Source organism: Leiobunum rupestre, chromosome 6, assembly GCF_980474605.1.
Source record: "Leiobunum rupestre chromosome 6, qqLeiRupe1.1.hap1, whole genome shotgun sequence".
Taxonomy (NCBI): domain Eukaryota; kingdom Metazoa; phylum Arthropoda; class Arachnida; order Opiliones; family Sclerosomatidae; genus Leiobunum; species Leiobunum rupestre.
Window position 1 is genome coordinate 64770712 of NC_143389.1, and position 22217 is coordinate 64792928.

Here is a 22217-nt window from a genome sequence, read left to right on the forward strand (position 1 = left end):
TACGTTAGGCCTAACTGAGATTTTTCGTGTCGACGCTTGCGATCGTGCCTTTTTTCAAATTCAGGAAATTGCGATTATTAAGTGCATGACGAACTTTATTTAACTTCGGTATGGATTGAGTTGGATTCTTTCGAACTGGTAATCAACCCCCAGAAATATTTCATTCAGCGATCCCTTTTCGCCACATAAGAGAAGGTCAGATCATAGAAATCTCATAGGTAACTAGAATGCTGCCGCCTACGGCCGAGCTTGACGCCAGTTCGCCTTGAACCTTCAGCCAATGAGAGGCCGTAGAGTGGTTCCACCAAGGAGGATAATAATCCTCCTTGGTTCCGTTACTATAGCGGGAGATAGGTGACGTCATTATCTCCGGTGACATTAAATTTTTGGCAGAACCGCTCTTTGAGCTCTGATTGGCTGAGATCTGGCGTCGTCTGCCACGGCGTTTGGGCCATTTGCCAGTTACACGGCAGCATTCTAGTTACCTATGAAATTTCTATGGGTCAGATGTCCATAATAAATCACCTACCGGTAAAATGGATGTTTTACCCCGAAAAACTTTTATCAGAATTTTGACGCACCCATGTTATCTATGAGCAGTCGAAATCATAGAAATCTCATAGGTACCTAGAAGGCTAGAATGCTGCCGTCTATGGCGGGGCCTGTTCGCCAGGGGTACTTCAGCCAATGAGAGGCAATAGAGTGACTACGCTACGCCCGACGCGTCATCTCTCGGCCGATAAATATGAAAGCTGCAGACGATGCTTTCGATAGCCAAGCTCGGGAAATTCCCATAGGATTATGCTGGGTTTGAAAAAAAAATGCATTTATAACGGTAAATATACCAAGTTTATTATTTTTTTAAATATGTATAGTTAATGAACATTAGGAGCCATTTTGAATAATATATCTCCGTTTCAACGGTTTCTTTCGTTGGTGCGCTTCGAAAACATTAAGCCTAGGTCAATCTGCCTGGCAAAAAGTGGCGAACCGAGGCTCTTAAAAACTGCGTATGATGAGACTTAAGTGATTTGGTATAAGAAAACATTTAATTTTAAATGCACTGTATAAAACCTTATTATAATAGTCATCTCACTATAGCTCCGACTATTTAACCCTATTCATTTAGAGAACTCCTGCCTTAATATCAAATCCAACAAATTTGCCAAAAATTAATTTACAATTCCAATTGTTTTGATAAAATAAACACATCTAACCACAAATTTCATAATGCCACAATCACTATCTTTGGTATAATCTGTGATACAATCCCGTTTATGAGACAATTTGGGACTGCGTTGTTTATAACCACGCTATGTTTTACAAAGATTAGGAACTTTCTCAAAATGTATTTATGGTTTAACAATACCCATCTGCTTGCCAGAGACACAGCCATCAATTTCATTACAATCAAATTCCAAAGAAATTTATGAAGTCTATTCCAGTTGGGTTCACTGACATTGTGAGTCAAGACTGAGTCTTCTCTCCAAGGCAACAAAATCACAACGATTATAAGGATAATTTTCTTTCAGCAATACCAGCATTTTGCATATATTTTATAATTAAATTTAAAAAAATTAAAATTCTGCGTCACTTAAATTGAACTCCGTATAAATAGCCCGCTGCTTTGATAACCCTCGAAATAAAGTTATAAACAAACATTTCAAATCACCCGCCGTTTACAACCCGAGGGTTATACCACTATATTGCCTGTGCAAGGAAACATTCGCGCCCGAGAATTTTTTTGCACGTCGGAATTAGACACCCAAGAGCCATAACAATAACAGTTAAAATTATTACTAAATATATCTATTGTACAATAAAAAAACTTTTTATTTCAACAGTGGTTTTTGTGTTTTATTAAGTTAAAACTATTAAATAAATACTTTTTTTTATCTTCTCGCCTCGTCGGAACAAATTGATCACCCGCCATATTTAAAAACATCGATATTAAAATTTAAAATAAAAGAGATATCGGCCAATCAATTGCTGGTTCTATAATAGTGACGTGTTGTATGAAGTAATTTATTACTATTAAGAACTCAAGCTAGAGGTCACACTTTACCGGCGGTAGTCGCTCTTTGAGTCCTGATTGGTTGTTATTGGTCGATCGTCTGCCACGGCTGTTTGGCTTTTTCTCAGTTACGCGGCAGCATTCTAGGTACCTATGATATTTCTATAGTCGAAGTGTCAGTTCCCAAAAAATGGTGCGTTATGGTTAGGTTTCCTTTTTTGCGGTATTTATCATAAGTCTATTTGATTAAATAGATCCATGTATTTATTAGAATAGTTATTATTAAAATAAAATTATAACAGAGCATTTATTTTTTAATAATAATAATAATATGGCAAACACTGACTCAAGTTTTCTTCCAAAGTATCACCGACACGTCGGAGATAGTTTGTATATTTAAATTGTTAAAAACCTCACACACACTCGAAAGAATCGCTTTCAAAACATCGGAGTTACATTAATAGACGCTTCAATAAAAAATCTTCAAAGGAAATCGCCAAGAAGTAATATTTCCGAGAGCCAGGATCTGTAAGACACCTTTACGGCAGCAACCAGCGCTCGCTTTTAACCAGGTAGCTTTTATCAGAGATCCTGGCAGTTATAGAGATGCGAAACTCCGCCGAAAACCTGACAAAAAAATGCAAGCATCAGCGCCGCCCTTCGGCCGGAAGGAAGCGCCCGTTTCAAGCCGAGAGACGCAAAAATTGTAAACAACAATCCTAGGATCTCTGCGATTACTCCCCACGTACAGGCGTCGCTGCGATCGGCAAAAATTTGAAAAAAACTGGTTTGCTTAGGGTATAGGGAGTTTCGCATCTCTATAACTGCCAGGATCTCTGCTTTTATGACATATTAAGGCTTGGCAAAAACACGACGTTCTGTTTACAAGTGAAAATTTTCCATTATTTCAACAAGTATTATATAAACAATACCTTGAGTGTCCTGGCTTTCGGAAATATTTCTTGTTGGCGATTTCCTTGGAGGATGATTTATTTAAACGCCTATTCATTTTATATTTTTATTCTAAAAAAATAATAACTGTCAACCTTATTTTTAACCAAATAACGCGAACCCTCCCATAAGCATCCGTGACAAGTCATTTGATGGTAATTCTGCTAATGCTCTCGTAAATGTTGCCCTAAAATCTTTATTCGTTTTTATTGGCTTAAAAAAGTGAATCACTAGTGTGGCGCGAAAATAGGCGCCCCACGTTCTCTTGGAGTGAGCCATAGCTAATCCGAGTTGTATATTCATGGGTTAAATAGATTCATGCTGTTAGTTAAGCCCATGCTCGCCAGACCAGGCCAGATTTGCAATAGGCGCTTAAATAAAACATCCTTCAAAGAAATCGTCAACAAGTAATATTTCCGAGAGCCAGGACCTGCATGGATTAAACACTAAAGGATATTCCACGAGCGAAAAAACGCAAAAATACTCTGTAACCTTGCCAGTGTTGCCACCCAGCGGCGCGAGCCCGCAAACCGGAAATTGTTTTCTATACAGGGGCAAACAAACGGGAGTGCAATGATACTTCGTTTATATACTTACCGAAGATCTTTATTTTAGGATTTGAAGCTTTGCAGATTCAACCTTTTCACTATTTACTATTTGTAATTTTAAACGAAATTGAAGATTGATAAAAGAAGCGTGTTTTGATCCATGTGGTTATAATCAAGGAGGATAGGAAGGGAGGCGAAGTAGGAGGGATGAATGCGCCAGCATCCTTGTAAGAAGCTTAGCGCGCGCTCGGCGGGAAAATTTCGGAAAAATGGCGGCAAGATTGCGGCCGCTACGCAACGTGTTGCCGCCATTTTTCCGAAATTTTCCCGCCAAGTTCGCGCTAAACTTCTTACAAGGATGCTGGTGCGTTCATCCCTCCTATTTCGCCTCCCTTCCTATCCTCCTTGTTATAATCTTCAACCAAAAGAGCAGACGAAAATCCCGAAGTTCCAAAAACCCGCGAAATTATTTAAAAAAATACGAGATGGCTCTACAAAATAATATCCGGTGCCCCTAGGGGAGTTAAGCGCGGGGGGAGGAAACACGTTACGACCGAACCAACGCGAACTTGGTACACTGACGTTTGAGTAGCCCCACCTTTTTCCATATCTCATGATAGCAGAATTGGCCAATCATATACACCAATTCGCATATTACATACAGGGAAACAAACCTTTAGAAACCGCCATCGAGTATAAAATTTTAATTTCGTATTTCTACACTAGATGACACCAGCGTGGATATTTTGGCGCAAAATTTGGAAAAAAAAAATAATTTAAGTGCTATTTCAAGCTGAAAGTTTATATAAAATATTTTAGAAAATATAGTTATACAAAATTTCAGCTTTTAAATAACCACAATTTAAATTAGACTTTCGCGGGTATTATAATTTTTGTTATTTCGGATTGTAAACTGATGGCGCCTTCTAGTAACAAGTAGATTATTAAAAATGTACACACAATGTCGGTACCCCTGTAAAAGGGTCTTCTCCCTTCTTATATGCGTATAAGTGTATTCAGGAAATTCATCAATCCATTATTACTAAAGATCGCGCGGGGAAACAGATTCAAATACAAATGGCTCCATTAATCAACTATATACATTTATTAAATCCCTAAGATTACATAATAACTTAAGTATAGCTAATAGGCTAATAAGTGGGCTATTTAATTTATTGTCCCCTGTTATTTTATATTAACGTAATACAGGAATCCATACCTCTACTTGGAATGCTTATCCTGACGTATCGCATATGGTAAGATCACTGCCGGCTACAGAGAGCAATGACGTCATTCAACAAATCCGGATCACACTCGGTGGTTCCCAATGGAAAACGCTATTAGAGATAAAAAGCCCCTCTGCGCCCGCTCCCCCAGAGGTGGGCAAAAATTGTGAGCGCTCATTTTTGAAAATACGTTCGGAAAGAGCGAGCATTGTAAATACGAACGTAAGCTGATCTGGTTCAGAGAGAGCACCAAACTGAGCATGCTCTAGCTGAACGCGAAATAGTTTTCTCAGTCGTTGATTGCTCAGCGCGCAGTGAGAATGATCACCCCGATCGAGTAGCGAGGCTTTTCACCGTTGAGCGCTTCGTTTCGCCGAGAAAGAATAGCATCGAGCACCGGGATAGTTTCGTTCGACAGAAAGCGATCACGACCCGCTGAGCGAGACAGCGCCTAGAGAGGGAATATTTTTTCACTTTTGAACTCTGTCTGCGCACTGAGCTTTTTTACGGTGAGCGACGGCTTAGTTCTCTCTTCAATGTAACGCTTACTGCGCGCCGAGAAAAAAACGCAAATATATATTTTTCCGTCTTCTATTGCTTTGCGTGATTGAGTTTTTTAGGTTTAATAAAATTAAAGGTTAAATTAAACCTAAAAAACTCAATCGCGCAAAGCAATAGAAGACGAAAAAATATATATTTGCGTTTTTTTCTCGGCGCGCAGTAAGCGTTACATTGAAGAGAGAACTAAGCCGTCGCTCACCGTAAAGAAGCTCAGTGCGCAGACAGAGTTCAAAAGTGAAAAAATATTCCCTCTCTAGGCGCAGTCTCGCTCAGCGGGTCGTGATCGCTTTCTGTCGAACGAAACTATCCCGGTGCTCGATGCTATTCTTTCTCGGCGAAACGAAGCGCTCAACGGTGAAAAGCCTCGCTACTCGATCGGGGGGATCATTCTCACTGCGCGCTGAGCAATCACCGACTGAGAAAACTATTCCGAGTTCAACTAGAGCATGCTCAGTTTAAGAGAGAGAGAAAAAGATCGCCTACTGTCAGCGCTCGCTCACTTGAACAAGCAGAGAAAAAAAGGCTGGCTGTTCACGTTGGAAATTTTCTCAACATTTTTGCCCACCTCTGCGCTCCCCTCTCACGTAGTTGTTTGTTATATTAACATAGTTACGTCAAAAAAACCGTCAGCCACATCGAGAGGAAAATCTGCCGCGATAAGCATTCCAAGTAGAGGTATGGATTCCTGCGTAATATTTTCATTGGCTCATTCAAGAAAAATTTTGATTTGCAAAAGTAGTAAACATTGAAAAAAGGTATTTGAAAGAGAGACAGCTCTCAATAGCTATATACAATGACAAAATGAGTTATTGGCTAAATTTGCCTTTTTTCCTAGTCAAAATCCACCTGAGCCTATTTCATGGTGTAGAACTTAAAGCTGAACTGTCTGAGAGGTGGGCATGTTCTTCCCCTTGCTTAAACATTTCACATCAGGAAAATGTAAAGAAACAAAAAGATTTTTTATTTTCTTATTTCCTATAACCTTAGTAATTTCAAGTTGACTTAAAATCTAACAATGTACAGCATATCATAACTTATAATTTAACATCTCAAGCCTGAGCTTTTTGTTTTTTATTTTTTTCATTATATTCTCTGATTCTTTCTTCCATCACTGGTCTGAAATGCCGAATAAGTCCCTACAGAGACAAGATCGTTAGAAAAAACTTTCTTAAATGAAAGTAATCTTTAACTTACTTGTACAGGCCAAGCAGCTCCATCACCAAGAGCACAAATTGTGTGTCCTTCAATCTGCTTACTTAGTTCAAAAATCATGTCAATTTCTTCCACTTTAGCATTTCCTTGAACTAAAGAGACATAAAATATATCAAGCGCAATGAACAGAAATGTTTTTCATTCTGATTAAAATGAAAGCACTTCGATGGTGTTACCAGAAAATGAAAAAAAAAAAGCTTAGAGGCCCAACACTAAGCTTAAAGATTTATACTTTAACAGGATTGCCACAACATTTTCAGATTCAAATTCCCTGACCAATTTAAGAGATTTTCCAACTTTTTAGGGCAATTTTTATTTTATCTTTTACTTTTATCAGAAGTTAATAAATTTTAATTGACTTATATTTCAGTAAAAAGGTTATTGCAATGTTGAAAAAATTAGCCAAACTTTCAAGGAAATAAAGGATATTCCTAGAATTTGTCATAGATCAAGAGTAAAATTACCTTCAAAAAGTGACAAGATAAAATTTAATTCCCTGACTTTTCCCTGAATTTTTACAAATTCTTAAAATTCCCAGACTTTTTAGGCGTATTTTTAATTTCCCTGGCGTGTGTCAACCCTGTTGAAAAATATTAAACTTATTTTGTAATTGAACGTCCTCTGATTCTTGTCCAAGCACAACGACCATGTTTTCAATGCTTGAAAAATCCTAGAATATTATTTGATTCAAGAGCCTGTGTGGACCTTTAAAGGGAATATGGTCTGTAGAGGTATTTTTTTCAAATGCGAGATCTAAACGCATTTACTGTGTTAGATGAAAGCAAAGGGCATATTTGGCTATAACAAAGACAGGTGCTCTATTTTTCAAATTTCTACACAAAGTGAGATGAGATGAATTAACTTACCAAACCTCGTCATAATCTTATTCATCCAGCCAACACCTTCTCTACATGGTGTGCACTACAAAATTAAAATAAATATTTTTATTTTGGTACCAGATAGTGATAAATTCAAAGTTGAGCGTATTTCAGATATTGACCCTTGAAATGTATTTAAAAATACAATTTATTCAATTTATCTAACCGCAACCCCCTGGGAAGAAAATAAATTTACCCCCTTTGATCTGTTACGTAGAATAAATTTTAATGAATAAATTTGATCCACATACAATACAAAAACAGATGATAAAGTAAGCGGGAACCTGGGGCTAACAGGGATCAAGAATTTATTTCTTTGTATTTAAATTTTTTTCATAATTTTTATGAGGTTTGTTTTATAAATTTTAGTGCAAAATCCCCCATGCAATCACAAAAGCACTCATTTTAGGGGTGGTAAAATTAAATTGAATATTCCTAGTAAAGATTTCAAGGTCCACAAAATCACCTGAAAGATTTGGGCAGAATTTCAGTTAATTCTACCACTTCTCTTATGTGATTGTGCAAACCCTACCCTCAAAAATTCAAATAATTATGTGGCCTTTTAAGAGAGGTAGTGCCAGGGTTGGCCCTTTTTTAATTTAAAAAAAAAATCAAATCAATTGATTTTTTTTATTTAAATTGGATTTTTTGATTTTATTAATTTTTATACAATTAAATGGCTTTACCTGTATAATTAACGGATATTTTACTTTTATGAGTTAGCTAATCTTGAATTAAATGAAATCTTAATTGAATTTAATTACTATTTATTATTTTAGTTTGCTCAGATTTTCTATCTATTTAAATTTTTTAAGAACCTATTTTTCCATTAATTATTTGTTTAGAATACATGGTTTGCTTAAAAATCAACAATTTAAAAAAAATCAATTGATTTAAATCAGCAAAACCTAGGTAGTGCACCATTGCAGGACCCTTCCTGTTGCAAGAGCCCTGATTTATCCCTAGGAGGTTGCGACCTACATTCTGAAAACCACTGATGTAATGAACATAATAACATTACCTGTCCACAGCTTTCGTGTTTATAAAACTCAATTAAACGAGCAATTGCTTTAATTATATCAGCTTGCTTGTTCATGACTATTATTGCTGCTGTTCCAAGTCCAGTTTGAGCTTGTATCAAAGCATCAAAATCCATTAAAACAGTTTCGCATACACTAATTATTAAAGAAAAAGAGAATTAGCTAATTTAATGCTGATTTTTATGTGAAATCTAAGACATTAAACATTTTGATGGAAATTTTCTTAACGAAAAATAGAAAAATAAACAGTATCAGGAATCCCTTACAAACTTGAAATGGTTATCCAAAATTACTTTATCAATCTGGCGAAAAGGGTTTAGAAAGTCAAGATCTTCACTCCCACTGACAACTCATTGAGCTAAAAACCCAAACTTACCTTTGAATATCATCAAAAGAGTGTGTGTTATTTAATAATACCAGTTGAAATTTTAAACCTTCTCCATACCTTAATAATTCAGAGCATTGACATTAAGTGCATATGTTGCTGCAATTAAGTTACAAATAAAAACTAAAATTTTCAATAAATAATATGGATACATCTTGATTCTGATCCATTATTAGGCAGTTTCTTTTCGCTTGTTCCGGGATTTCTGAGTAGGGTAAGAAAAGTAACGCTATGACGTCATTTTACTCAGATTCTGTGGTGGTGAATAGTTTGAGTTAGAGTAAAAATGTTTTTCCAAAAAGGCTGCCTGTGGACTTTTTAATCAGATATATTCTGGCTAGCAGATGACAAAATCCGATTTACTGCTTTATAGAAGGAGTAAAAGTAGTAACCCTAATACTCCAGAACGAGCTAATAGTTTGTGGGGCGGAGAAATTCATCCCCGGAATAGGCGAATAAAACGTTTTAGGTTAAAAAGAGTACTTTTAGTCAGACAACAGGCGAAAAGAAACCACCAACTAAGACTTTTGTTCCTTTCTGTAAGCCAAGCTACATTAACGCTGAGAGCTTGTAAAAGCTACACACAATTCGCATTCCCTTATAGTTAGGGTAGATCACGAATGAATTAATTTCTACCCTGAACATCAAACTGTATTAGGTAGTTTCCTTTCAGTCTGAGATTTATTTATCAAAAACCGTTTTGATGGGCCATGTTTTCAAACTTGGTAATTTTAACAGACAAAGTTTAGCTCAAAAATAATTTAGTAAAATATTAATAAAATAAGCATTTTTTGAACCAAAATAAGTTCAACCCAGCCACCTGAATTAATGGCTTTAAAAGTCGCTTGATAACTTAGGCCTTGGGTATTAGCCAAGCTGATATTAGTAGTTCAAACCTTTATAAATTATTTTCAGCAATTATTTAAGGTATTTTTTCTAGGAATTACAAGAAATTTCACTGGTAAAAATAAGAAACCTCCTAAAACCTTTTGATTAACAAAGGAAGTACATGTTTCCTGATTGGCCGAAGGCACCACCCATCTAACCTATCTTTGATGAAAATGGTAAAAAGGGTTAAAGTGCCATAGACAAAGGGGATTCTGTGTCAAAACCACAACTTGTGCATAAATTTTGTATCTATGACAGTGAAATGTTTTAACAATCTCCTTTTTGGCTATCTAATTTCAGTCTGTTTCACTGGCTAAGCCGCTGAAGGGTAATGAATACATTCATATATATACGGTCTAGTCTGTGTACCAATATTTTTCAAATGCCAAAGATTACAACATATGATCATATGTAGCATAACTATTCATAAGTATGCCAACCATGCTTTTCTCACTAACACAGTCCTTCAAATCATATGACATAACTGACATCATTTTCCATTTTTAGTGCTAACAAGGGAAGACATGAATGAACTGGTTTGACATTTTACTCAGACAGTTTATCTTCCAGATGTTAATAATTCATTGAAAAGTTGGCATACTAATGAGTAGTTATGTAACATTTGTTATGGTTTAACAATTAATCACTTTACTTTTTAGGTATAAGAGGAGTGGATGATCCTCCTGGAATAATTCCAAGCAAATTATCCCAACCGCCAATGACCCCACCTGAGTGACGCTCTATTAATTCCTTCAAAGGTATTGACATTTCCTCCTCAACAGTACAAGGATATTTCACATGACCAGAGATGTTAAAGAGCTGAAATAAAAAGTTTTATCTGTGTACCACCAGCTATAGCATGCCATATGACCAGGCAACATTTTCAGATACAATTTATTAATGCTGGTTAAGCATTCATAATTTTTATGGGTGTAGCTGAAATGTCCAGGTTGTCAACTAGTCCAACCAAAACGCTTAGCCAGGTACAGGCTTTAAACACAATAGAAAATATTCATTAGCCTACAATAAAATGCATGCTAAAACCATTGTAGTTCCAAAATCAGTCATTAGACTATGCATTAGTGGCACTTATATTTTCCCCTTTAAGTACACACTTTCAACGCATATGGCAAACTGCTTGCAATTTGTTATGCAGCAGAGGAAGGCACATACTCGGACCCCTTATTCTCACCCTCACAATGCACGGAGGATATTGGCAGATTCCACTGGGCACAGCTATATTTAGTTCCCCACAACCAGATTATTCCACCATTTACTAAAGGAAAATATTTTATTGAAATTCTTTGGATGTCCCCACCAAATATGGCGACCCACACTGGTTTGGGACCAAGTTTTGGGTGACTTTGACAATCTTAGTTCTTTAACAAAAAAAAATAGTTTAAATTACCTTTGTTCCTGAATTTCGAGGCCTTCCAAAAGAAAGAAACCATTCACCACCTCGTCTGCAAATGGCTGGTGCAACAGCTACAGTCTCAACATTAGCAACGGTTGTTGGACAACCAAATACACCAACATCAGCTGGAAAAGGAGGCTTAAGACGAGGTTTTCCTTGCTTGCCTTCTAATGATTCAATAAGAGCCTAAACAATAAAAAGTCATCATGTAACATAATTTTGATACTATGTTGCGTGTCAGCTGATGAGGAATAAACAGTTTCATAAGAAATTGAAATGTATTTAATAAAAAATATTTGCACCAAGAAAACCTCCGGTTTACCCATACACACTACATTTGGAATTTAAATATCATTGAGAGAGAAGGGAATTAAGAGTCATTGGCTTGTTTGAATTCTTCAGAGCAACTTGTAAATACTAGCTTCTAGCAAATGCGGGAAGACTTTGTAATGAATCAATGAAACTGAATAGGATTCTTTCCAATCATATTCAAAGGCATTTTTATGTTTAAAACAGCCTGGATTTCTCTCAACTTTCTGGTTTAAGTCAACAATAAGTGTAAATTATTGATTTACTGGGACCTTGACCTCAAATGTGACAATAAGAAGTTTATTACCATGATAAAATCCCCAATCTCAATGAGGTCAGGGTAGACAATTTTACTATTTAGTTTTCCAAAAAGTCCAGTGACAAAACATAAGTAATTTTTTATCTATTCTTTCAATTAAACCTTAACATTTAATATAATTTTGAATTGAGGAAATTATTTCATTAGCGCAGCAAAAAAACCAAGACTAACTTTAAGACATGCACCAACAGGCAGTATGTTTTCAATTGAAACATACTTACAGTTTCTTCACCACAAATGTAAGCTCCTGCACCACGATGCATGTACACGTCAAAATCATATCCAGAGCCACAAGCATTTTTCCCAATAAGACCCGCTTGGTAAGCTTCATGTATAGCAAGCTGCATGTTAGATGCTTCATTATAGAACTCTCCTCGGATGTAAATATATGCTGAAAATAATAGTGTGTGAAAATTTTTAATCTTACAAATAAATATTTGTGGTTTCTTTGCTACCAAACTACCTATCCTCAAATTGCAAGAGGTTGGGTACTTAAACAAGTGTATGGGATTTTTAAATTTAAAGTGATTTCACAAGCATTTTCCATTTGGTTCAAAATTTCATCCATCAGCTTTTCTGTTCTATATGCTGGCTTGGATCTGCTCCAGTCAATAATTTATCTAGAGCCCTGAGGACACTGAAAACCAACCTGCCAATTTTGACAGATCAAGTGTTTTAGTGTGTTTCAATACGCTTGATCTGCTCAGGGCAATTTTTTCAACTAAGGAATAAAGCGCTTTAATTTTTTACTCATGTTTCATTTCTCTGTTCTTAGTCTTGAGATAACCCTCAAGGAGTTAAATGGAAAGCAACACTGACTTTGAGATTTTTGAGTTGGAAATTCAAACTGATTTCCTATTTTAAGACTTAAGACTAGAAATATTTTACCTGTGTAATGTTAATGAATTTGAAAAACAGTCAATGCTTTTGAATTAATGAAAAGGTCAACTAAAGCTAAGAATTTTATGAACATTCAAATTTCAAAACCTCAAATTTTATTTGAGCTATTTCAAATTTGGATTTTGTCAACAATTTAAATACAAAATATTTGAATATACCTGCTCTTGCACCCATTGCACTTCCAGCCACAAGACATCCCTCAATCAGCTTGTGTGGATCATGTCTCATAATTTCACGATCCTTACACGTTCCAGGTTCTCCTTCATCAGCGTTTACAACCAAGTATTTAGGTCTATTGTAAAACAAAGTGCCTTAAAGTTAGGAATTTGACTTGCTTGAAAGCACTAAAGATGCAACAAAATAGTTTTTCCTAGAGAGTCTAGTGTACTTAAATGAAATAAATTATATTATATTAATCGAATATTGATCACCTGTAACTCAAATAACATTATTGTTACCATCAAGGTATTTTACTTAAATAAGACAATCTCCTGACTATGACTGAAGATTTTGAAATAGGTTTTTCCTGACCAAAAAAAATTCTCACACCATAACAACATTATCATCACTATAGGCTTATTAATTAACTTCTCTAAATGTTCAATGCATATTTCTATAACTTAATGGAGTCTTAATAATTAATGCTCACTAACCTGCCATCTGAAGGTTTATTCATAAAACCCCATTTCATTCCTGTTGGAAAGCCAGCTCCACCTCGACCACGTAAACCAGAAGTAGTTATTTCTTTTAAAATCCAGCTAGATCCTTTAGTAATTATTTCCTTAGTTTTATACCAATCACCCTAAGCATTGAAATTATGCATAATTAATATTAGGACCAAATAAAATTACCAGAAAAAGAGTTACTAAGGACAGTCTTTTCAATGACTGTAGCGGTTTTAGATAACACTTATTGCACATTACGTGTTATAAAAATTACTTTAAGCTTGCATGAACTAACCCTTGGACCCAGAACTTAAAGCTATAGCCATTTTCTCAGAGTATCCGCAGATAAACTATGAAATCTATCCTATCTACTGCTAGGCTACGGGGTTCAAACTTTAAAAAATATTTCAAACACTAGGAATGCTTAAGCGAAGCCGATATTGGCCTATAAAAATAAGAAAATTCTCGAGTAACTAACTAATGATAATATTTTATTTGATTTGCTGCGCCACCTACGCCAGGCTTCAGATGCTAGATCATACCTTTTTTTAGAAACGGGGTTACAAGTGTAATCAAATAAAAAGCTACGATATTTGATTTGTGATTTCTAAGTGTCAAGTAAAATGAAAAGAAACATAAGATATGCTCTTGCAAGCTTTTTTTAATGAAAAATTAGAATAATATGGTATGACACTGCACTGATTTTATCATATACACTACTGATATTAGAAAAATAGGCCGATATATTGGTGCATCCCTAAATTTATTGAAAATGGCTTTTGTCCAAAAATAAGATGTTGTGATTAAAGAAAAACACATACCAAATCAAGTTCTTAAAACATTTTAGATAAATTAGCCTTTGATTATATATGTCACGCATACATACGAGACAACATATAAAATAATATGACAGAATGACTCCCCTCGTGTTGATTAGCAGGTCCTTTGACTACATGAGCATTCCAAAAACCGAATTTCTTTGCAATAACCGAGCCAGAGTGCGAGCGCTAATTTTAATAAGCCACATGATTATTTTAATTTAAAATATATATTTTGTAAAGGGAAAAAAATAAGGGTGATTTATCTACCATCTTGGTGCCTTCAGTATCACTGACCATGCCCCTCCGAAAAATATTCTATTTTTCTCTCAATATTGTTGTAACTTAATTATATTCTGGTGACCCTCAGTGGTGTAGTTATAAAAAAAAGAACCGGGGCGCTACCTGGGTACGGCCAACTTCAATTTCGCGCGTAATCGAAGTTGGCTGTACCAGCTACTATAAATGTACGTCCAACTTCAATTTTTAGCGTGATTGAAGCTGGCCGTACCTAGGTAACGATTTGAAATTGTTATAGTATTTTCCTGCGAGGAAAATTTATATTATTTATTTGAGAAAAATGATTTACGAAATAGAAGCAAGGCGCCCTGGCAAGTTGAAAAAAAGAGGCAGGGCGCACCCTGGCAAAATGGAAAAACCAAGGCAGGGCGGCTCCCTGACTTTGAAAAAAGCACCGGGGCAACGTCCTGGCCCGACTACACCACTGTTGACCCTATAGTAAATTGATTTAAAATAATCAATGGTTCCATACACACTGGTTAGAAAAAGATCTAAAAGGGTTCGTACAAAATTTCCAGAATTAAATTCCCTGACATTTCCAGGTTTTCCCTGACCATTTTTGTAGAATAAATTAATATTTTTAATATCTTTCAAAAATTTATTTGCCGGAAATTTGTGGGACCATTTTAAAATTCCCTGACCATGTGGACTGATTTTCAAATTCCCTGACTTTTCCCTGACCTTTTTGAAACATTTTCATATTCCCTGAATTTTCCAGGTCGTGTACGAACCCTGTCTAATGGGCTCAGAAAAATGCCACTAAATATAGCTAATAGCTCAATTTCATTTTCTGAAAGATTTGATTAAAATGCGAAATAAAAAGAGCTTAGAATCATCAAAAGTGACAATTACAAAAAGTGTGCCTGTTCCTATACTTTCCAATGTTAAAGATTTACTGAATGCTGCTATCAAGATAGAGCACAGACGGCTAGGCTAGGACGATGCACCCACTTACGGGTTTGTTCATTAGTGTTGCCTATTAAAACGTAGATAGATGGCAGTAGCATTTCCACTGAATGGCTAAATATCAATAATCCAACTAGCTTTCTCCAGTGCTTCCTTAATTCTCGAGTCTCTCACTAGATCACACTGCAGCTACATTTGAACATTCATTTGAAAAACGATTAAATTGACACTTTCGGTAATGTTGTCACTTTTGGTATCATCACGTGTCATGGGTTTGGAATTTAAATGATATTCCGTTTAACGGGTACCATTTTCCATTAGCAATTTATTATCTGTTGACAATTTTTAGATTGACAAATTTAAATGTTGATTTATCCTTTGCTGCAAGCTGTGCAAATGTGTGGTAAGGTGTCAACTTACTCGTGATAGAGCCCCTTTCAGCCTCCAGTCATGTCGCCCATATAAATTAGTAAATATTCTGTCATCATCCTTCAGCGGACCAAATTTAGTCTGGTAGAAACCAAATTGATAACAATTATTCATATTACAATTTAGAAAGATTTATCATGAAAAACTACCTAAAGGTGCCATTCACTAATTACATAACACAGTCGGGGTAGGGGTTGCTATAAACATTTCTAAATCAGGGTTGACGCAATATAAAAAATTAGCCAAACTTTCAAGTAAATAAATGATAATCATAGAATTTGTCATAGATCTAGAGTAAAATAACCATCAAAAAGTGTCAAAAGAAAATTGAATTTCCTGACTTTTCCCTGACGTTTTACAAATTCTTCAAATTCCCTAACTTTTTAGGCCCATTTTTAAATTCCCTGACATTTCCCTGTTTTCCTTGACGTGTGGCAACCCAGTAAATATTAAAAGGAAAATTGCCTCTACCATTCTCCTTATGATTCGTAAGGATCAAAAATTGTCCTTAAAACTTTAGGTTATCATTATACTTTAAATTTCATATTCTACTCTAATTCTTGAGAAAAATTGTACTAAGTAAAGATTTAAAATAAAGTTAGGGTATAACCTCTCCTTAAGCTAATAAGAGCCACCTATGGACTGCATTGCAAAAGTGATAAAATATACGAAAAAGTAGAATAATCCATTATGGACTATTCTAACTTTTAGCGTATTTTATTAATCTCTCCTTAGACACATAAGTACCAATAATTATCCTTCATTGGCTCATATTTTAAGAAGGCTGCCTTGATAAATATTGAAATTTTATATTTAGCTGTTATAGCACTTAATAGCGATTTTCAGTGAAAAATAATTAGAAATTAATATCATAATTAATTAATGAATGAATGAATGAATGAATGGACTACTCTTTTTAAATCATTTGTTCCCATGAATAAAGGTAGTGTATTTAACAGTAATGAAATTTGTTTTAATATCACCTGTAAGATGATCAAACTTTAAAAATTTCAATATGCTCAATATTTATTTCATAATTTTAACCTAAAACAATGAGGCCTACTTTCAAAAAGAATATTTAATTTAAGTAACCTCAGAGATTTATCATTTCAATGTGTAATATTTTAGGGGCTAACCCTCATCATGCGTTATCAATCATTTCGAGGATAAGTTCTAAGAAGGGCAATGATAGTAGAATACAAATTTTTTCAAAAAAATTAAACTGTCCTTAGTTTATATCCTTTAGAGCGAAATAAGGATTTGTCCTTATGTAAGGAATCCTTATTTTTAAGGAGTTGTAGTTGTACATTAGTGGCCCATCATCTTGCCTTTCACCAACACCTCCACCCCTTGGAAATTTCAGTTACAAGGGGCCTGTGATGATAAAATTTGTCCGGTTGCTGGAAAATTCTTTCTTTAAAATATTAAAATTTTAATTACCAATTATTTAAGATTTATTTTACTCATTGATAATTAATTATTTTTATATTTTTTTATATTTTATTAATTAATTAATTTATAATTTAAGATTTTATAAGTTAGGGGGTGTTCAGATTATTTGTTATTTAATTTAGCCAGTCTTTCAATTAATTCACCTGGTTACAATGGGTTGGGATGTGGAAAAAGTAGATTTTTTTTGGTTATGTATTTTCTGAACTCCAAATCATGTAATTGTTTTCCTGCACCACCTGTTACAGCAGTGAAGCAAAGTGCCTGCTTTTAGTGAGGTTGAAATTAAGCTTTATCCAACTTGACCCAAGGGAGGTTTGGTGGTTTGTTTTATAGTTCAGTCCACATTTTGATTTCATGTCATGTCACTTCACACTTGACTTCATGTCATGTCACTTATCCAGGCTCAGTGTGCACTAAATGAAGGGCATTCTAATGATTACTCTACTGCGTTTATGACCTTTAATAAAATTAATGATACAGGCTCTCAACATAAATGGCTTTAGTTTCTTACTTTAAAGGATCTTAATATTGAGGTAGGTGAGTGAACCTGCTTTGAGCACTGAGCCGTATTGAAATAATGGTTGATGAAAAATTTTAAAGTTTAATGTTCTATTTTCAAATAAGTGGTAGTTTCTGGTGATAAAGGAATCATAAGGCATCTTGCTTCTTTCCTAATTTCCCAAAACACAGAGAAGCAAATTAATAAGCTACCAACCTTTGCTGGTTTTTGTGGTCCAGTTGAATTTTGCCTTCGTAGCGACTGACCAAATGATCCATTATTGGTACCTATAGCAAAATCAAAATATTTCACAAGATTTAACCTAGATTAACATTAATTAGAAGAATAAATACTTACATTTACTAGCCCTAAACACGGGGAAAACTCTACATACGGTTGCCATAACCTTCAATTCTTATAAAAAATTTAATGGAGCCAAATTTTGGCAATATAACCATGGGCTATGATATAACCACCACGGTTGCCAGGTTTCGAAATCAAAATTATAGCCCGATTTACCAGGACTTCCACATTTGATATCTAAAATTTTCCCCTGTGTTATAATTATTTTATTAAATGAAAAATCCCATTTTCCCCTTCTCATTTTTATCCCTCCGATTCCCTCGCTATATTTTGGAGCTTTTAATGCTAATTTAAATAAATATTCAGTTTAATTTCTTTGTGAGATAATGGTTTTCTTTTTTTGCAAATTAATTAAGCTTAACTTGATTTTTTCACATGCCACGGACAAACGACGGTTGTATTTAATTTTTTTTAATGCGATTGTAACTTGTGCGACAATTCAGTCGGCTCATCCATCTGATTTATCAGGGTGAGATATATGCAACATCCACGCCAACGGGGGGATACGTGGGGTCACCCGTGGTGGAAGTAGTCTGACCACCCTTTGGGGCATTGGAGGTCGTCATCACACGGCCATCCACAAACTCTGCCTCCCAGACGCTTGGTATTACAGGAGAGACTCGGATAGAGTCACGGTACGGCGGTTTTAAGTGTAAGCTTAGTAGACGACTACAACAGAGTAGACTTCAGGCGCAGCCTACGTTAATTAATCCTTATTTCTCACCCTGACGTGTACTATAATTATCGTAAATCTGGCAACCGCGAAAAATGATGTAGTCTGCTGCATCTTCCGCATCTCTTTTAAATCTTATTTCTTAGATCTCTGGTACGAAGTTTAAAGAATGTGGTAAAATGTAGGAGTGTAATGTGTTAATGTAAAATAAAAGTCGTAACTCTCGAAAATCATGTTTTAGATCAAGGTGCTTTTATATTTACACCATACCTATTAGTATAGGTCTTTAAATTTATTTACCAATTTTTTCCGGCGAATAATCGACGCGGTGTCGCGGTCTGTTCTTTTTTCCATAGTCCTATTGCTAAGCCACTGCTCGAGCAAACTAAGCAAGTATGTTCCAAAAACTTACAAACCTGGTTTGAAACACCTATAACGTTTTACGTTATTGTTTTATTTATTCCAGCAAATGCAATTTTAAACATAAGATGCCAGTGTGTAAATTTTATTTAAATGGAGCGTGTCGGTATGGAGATAAATGTTGGTTTATACATCCAGAGGAGCGTAAGTGTTTGTAATTTAAATTTTACCTTTATAATTTTTATGGGTTTTAAGTAATAAAAGGAAAGTATTATAAGCGAAATTTACACACACTTGGAAGGTACTAGAAAGAGTAACAGCACAGCCTAAACTATGTTGAATTTAAGATTAATGAATTTTACACTGTTGCTTAGAGCTCACCTTAGAAAAAAATGGTAAATAAACTTACCAGAAAATTGATTTTAGAAACACCGATTTCAGGGTGACTAGACTTCCTATATTCCCTATATTTTTAATGCCTTCCTATAATTTTCTTTATTCTTACCCATTTTCCTATATTTTCCTATAATTTCACGGTCTTTTGAAAATGAAAGAACTTTTTTGTACGTGTCATCATCTACTGTAAATACTGCCATTTTCGAACAAAATCTTGAAATATACGAGCTTTGTAAATCCGCTAAGTGATCCAATAATGCAAGAAAGCAGTGTACAAAACATTATCAATATTCTAGGTGATTCGAGTCAAAGTATACCGATATGCAATAATTACCTTATTATTTTTCCCATATTTTCCTTAGCCTATTTAGTTTCCTATAATTCACCTATTTTATATTTAGCCTATTTAGTTTCCTATATTTTCCTATAATTCGCCTATTTAGTTTCCTGTATTTTCCTATAATTCGCCCCTAAAATTCCTATTTTTCCTATAAAATTTTCAAAGCTTTTCCCTGGTCATCCTGCGATTTGTATCCACATTGAATTTTAGTATAAGATCCTCATGAAATTGATCTATTTATTTACTCATAAAATCATGTATTTAGATGGTAAAAAGAGCATATAAATTAAATGAATGTCTATTCAAACTCTGGCTTAAGGTTGAACTTGTGCCCATTTCAGTTACTAACTATGTAAATCAAGTCAGAAAGTGTATACATATATTATTTCCTGGTAACAAAAAATGATTATTAATATGATTGCTTAAAATTACCATATATTTGCCATGAATTGCTTGACTTAATATTTGTTTTAAGCCTAATTTTTCTCCCTAAATATCTAACATTTTAATTGCCTTGTGGTGACACCACTAAAAAGGATTTTTACTATTATAAATATGTATAGTCAATAATGAGTAATACATTTCTCTGTCCAGGGTTAAGTTCTAAAGGAGATTACTATGTTAGTACCAATCAACGGAGTTTATGGAAACCTTCAAGCCCTCCAATTGGGCAAAAGAATTACGGGTCAAGTGGGGTTGCATTCAGCTTCAATAATGCACTTTCATCATCTAATAGGAATGCTGGCACAAAAAAAAGCCTTTTTTCTATCAATAGATTTGATGCTCTTTCAGATGATGAAGATATGGAACATGGTTATGAGTCTGTATTACATTTATTTTACTAAACGTTTTTTATTGTTCCCAAAAGTTTATTTGTTGTTCATCTTTTATGGGAAGCTCTAGATATAGTTCAAGTGCACCTTCGGGTAATTTCAGTCAGGTATGTAATTCCAATATTATCTGGTTTAACTCTTTAAAAAAAAGGCAAAGACAATCGCCATAATATTACAAAAATTTACTCTTTTTACTTGTTTAGCAACACAGTTCTGGTTTCAGTCTATCACATATAGCAAAATCTACGGTTGCTCCTCAACATGTTGGACTCTTCAAACCAAAGTCTGCTACCAATGATACACCCGGCTTAGCAACAACATTTCAAACTGGTGCTGTTGCACCCCAACGTGTTGGTCTCTTTAAACCAAAGTTTGCCAATGCTACTGTTCCATCTCAACATGTTGGTCTCTTCCAACCTAAGTCTACCAATGATACACCTAATCTAGTAACAACCTCACAGAAACCTATTCAGTTCAGTTTTGCACCAAATCAATTCAAAGTCATAAATAATATTTCAACCATGAAGGAACAGCAAAATTTATTCAAACAAGCCTCATTTAATATCAACCCTTCTGTGCCTCAATCACCACCTTTTAGTCAGCCAAAAATCTTATTTGGAAAGCCTGTAGGAGCAGGACAAGCTACTGGATTAAGAAATGAAACGATTATTTCAAGAAGCTCAATTTCAAACTCTATTTTAAGCGAATCACTTTGGCTGGAAGAACTGGGCTCGGATACTTATAGTAAATTAGATGAGCTCGCACCATATGAAAAAGACTGTTTTACAGCTAACGTTTTTGAGTTACGTAATGTACCTTTAAGACCACCACCAAAGGAACTATGTTTTTAAATTTTTAGTTATTAGAGAGGTTAAACAATTACTTATTGACGTTTTTAATTCATGGATGAACTTAAGTTTCTTAGAGTAATTCATATTCAATAATAAAGCTCATATCTCATGGTGCTTACTTTATACCAAATAATGGTCATTTCAATTGTATTGGCTATTTAGAAGATATATTTGTAAATACTATGTTCTTCTCATATAACACTAATTTCAGTGGTGAACTCAATTATATTATCTATAAAAATATTTTCAGATTGTCACTTCAGCACAGTGGCGGATACAGAAAAAACTCAAGGGGGCGGCGCTAAAAGACATCTTGAGCTATGGCTGTAGTAACAAATCATCAAAGCACCGCGCTTGATGCTCGACCGCCCTCGTCAAGGGTGGGGAGGCGAACGCGGCCATATATGTATCCGCCACTGCTTAAACCAACTGAAAGCTTATAGGGTCGTAGGACCGTTTTCGAGTTTCCTGGGGTGATAGCGAGCGAAGCCAGCCTCACATGCCGAGCGAGCGAAGCGAGCGAGGCGCTCCACAATATAAGATATTGTAAAAGTGGACGAGAACCGGTGTATTCAGCGTGATATGGCCGTTGCCGAAAGAATATCCCCAATAGCCCTCCTTCATAGAGTATATTTCGACCTATACCTCTACATGTTTTAAAATTAAGGTTCTTGAGTCATTTTTCTT

The 22217-nt window shown here is 35.1% G+C and overlaps 2 protein-coding genes across 5 annotated transcripts; one reads left to right on the forward strand and one right to left on the reverse strand.

Annotated features, from left to right (window-relative positions):
* Positions 1-6240: 6240 nt before the first annotated feature.
* On the reverse strand, positions 6241-18222 carry ND-51 (NADH dehydrogenase (ubiquinone) 51 kDa subunit). 2 transcript variants are annotated; one of them, XM_090177083.1, is made up of 12 exons: positions 18072-18222; positions 17931-18001; positions 15755-15844; positions 13299-13447; positions 12804-12937; positions 11967-12136; positions 11112-11303; positions 10356-10522; positions 8412-8565; positions 7379-7433; positions 6495-6604; positions 6241-6436 (listed from the first exon to the last, which is right to left on the reverse strand). In XM_090177083.1, the coding sequence occupies exons 1-12, from the start codon at positions 18115-18117 to the stop codon at positions 6350-6352; spliced, it is 1425 nt and encodes a 474-aa protein (XP_090033209.1). In that variant the 5' UTR covers positions 18118-18222; the 3' UTR covers positions 6241-6349. The 2 variants fall into 2 exon arrangements, with proteins under 2 accessions (XP_090033209.1, XP_090033210.1); XM_090177084.1 differs by lacking the exons at positions 6241-6436; positions 6495-6604 and adding exons at positions 7022-7217; positions 7280-7310.
* A 732-nt stretch (positions 18223-18954) lies between these two features.
* LOC149942984 (uncharacterized) lies at positions 18955-21609 on the forward strand. 3 transcript variants are annotated; one of them, XM_090178198.1, is made up of 5 exons: positions 18955-19143; positions 19217-19314; positions 20441-20666; positions 20750-20786; positions 20883-21609. In XM_090178198.1, exons 2-5 carry the CDS (start codon positions 19239-19241, stop codon positions 21528-21530), a joined length of 987 nt encoding a protein of 328 aa, XP_090034324.1. In that variant the 5' UTR covers positions 18955-19143; positions 19217-19238; the 3' UTR covers positions 21531-21609. The 3 variants fall into 3 exon arrangements, with proteins under 3 accessions (XP_090034324.1, XP_090034323.1, XP_090034325.1); XM_090178197.1 differs by having other exon boundaries at positions 18956-19143; positions 20744-20786; XM_090178199.1 differs by lacking the exon at positions 18955-19143 and having other exon boundaries at positions 19214-19314; positions 20441-20670; positions 20744-20786.
* Positions 21610-22217: the final 608 nt, after the last annotated feature.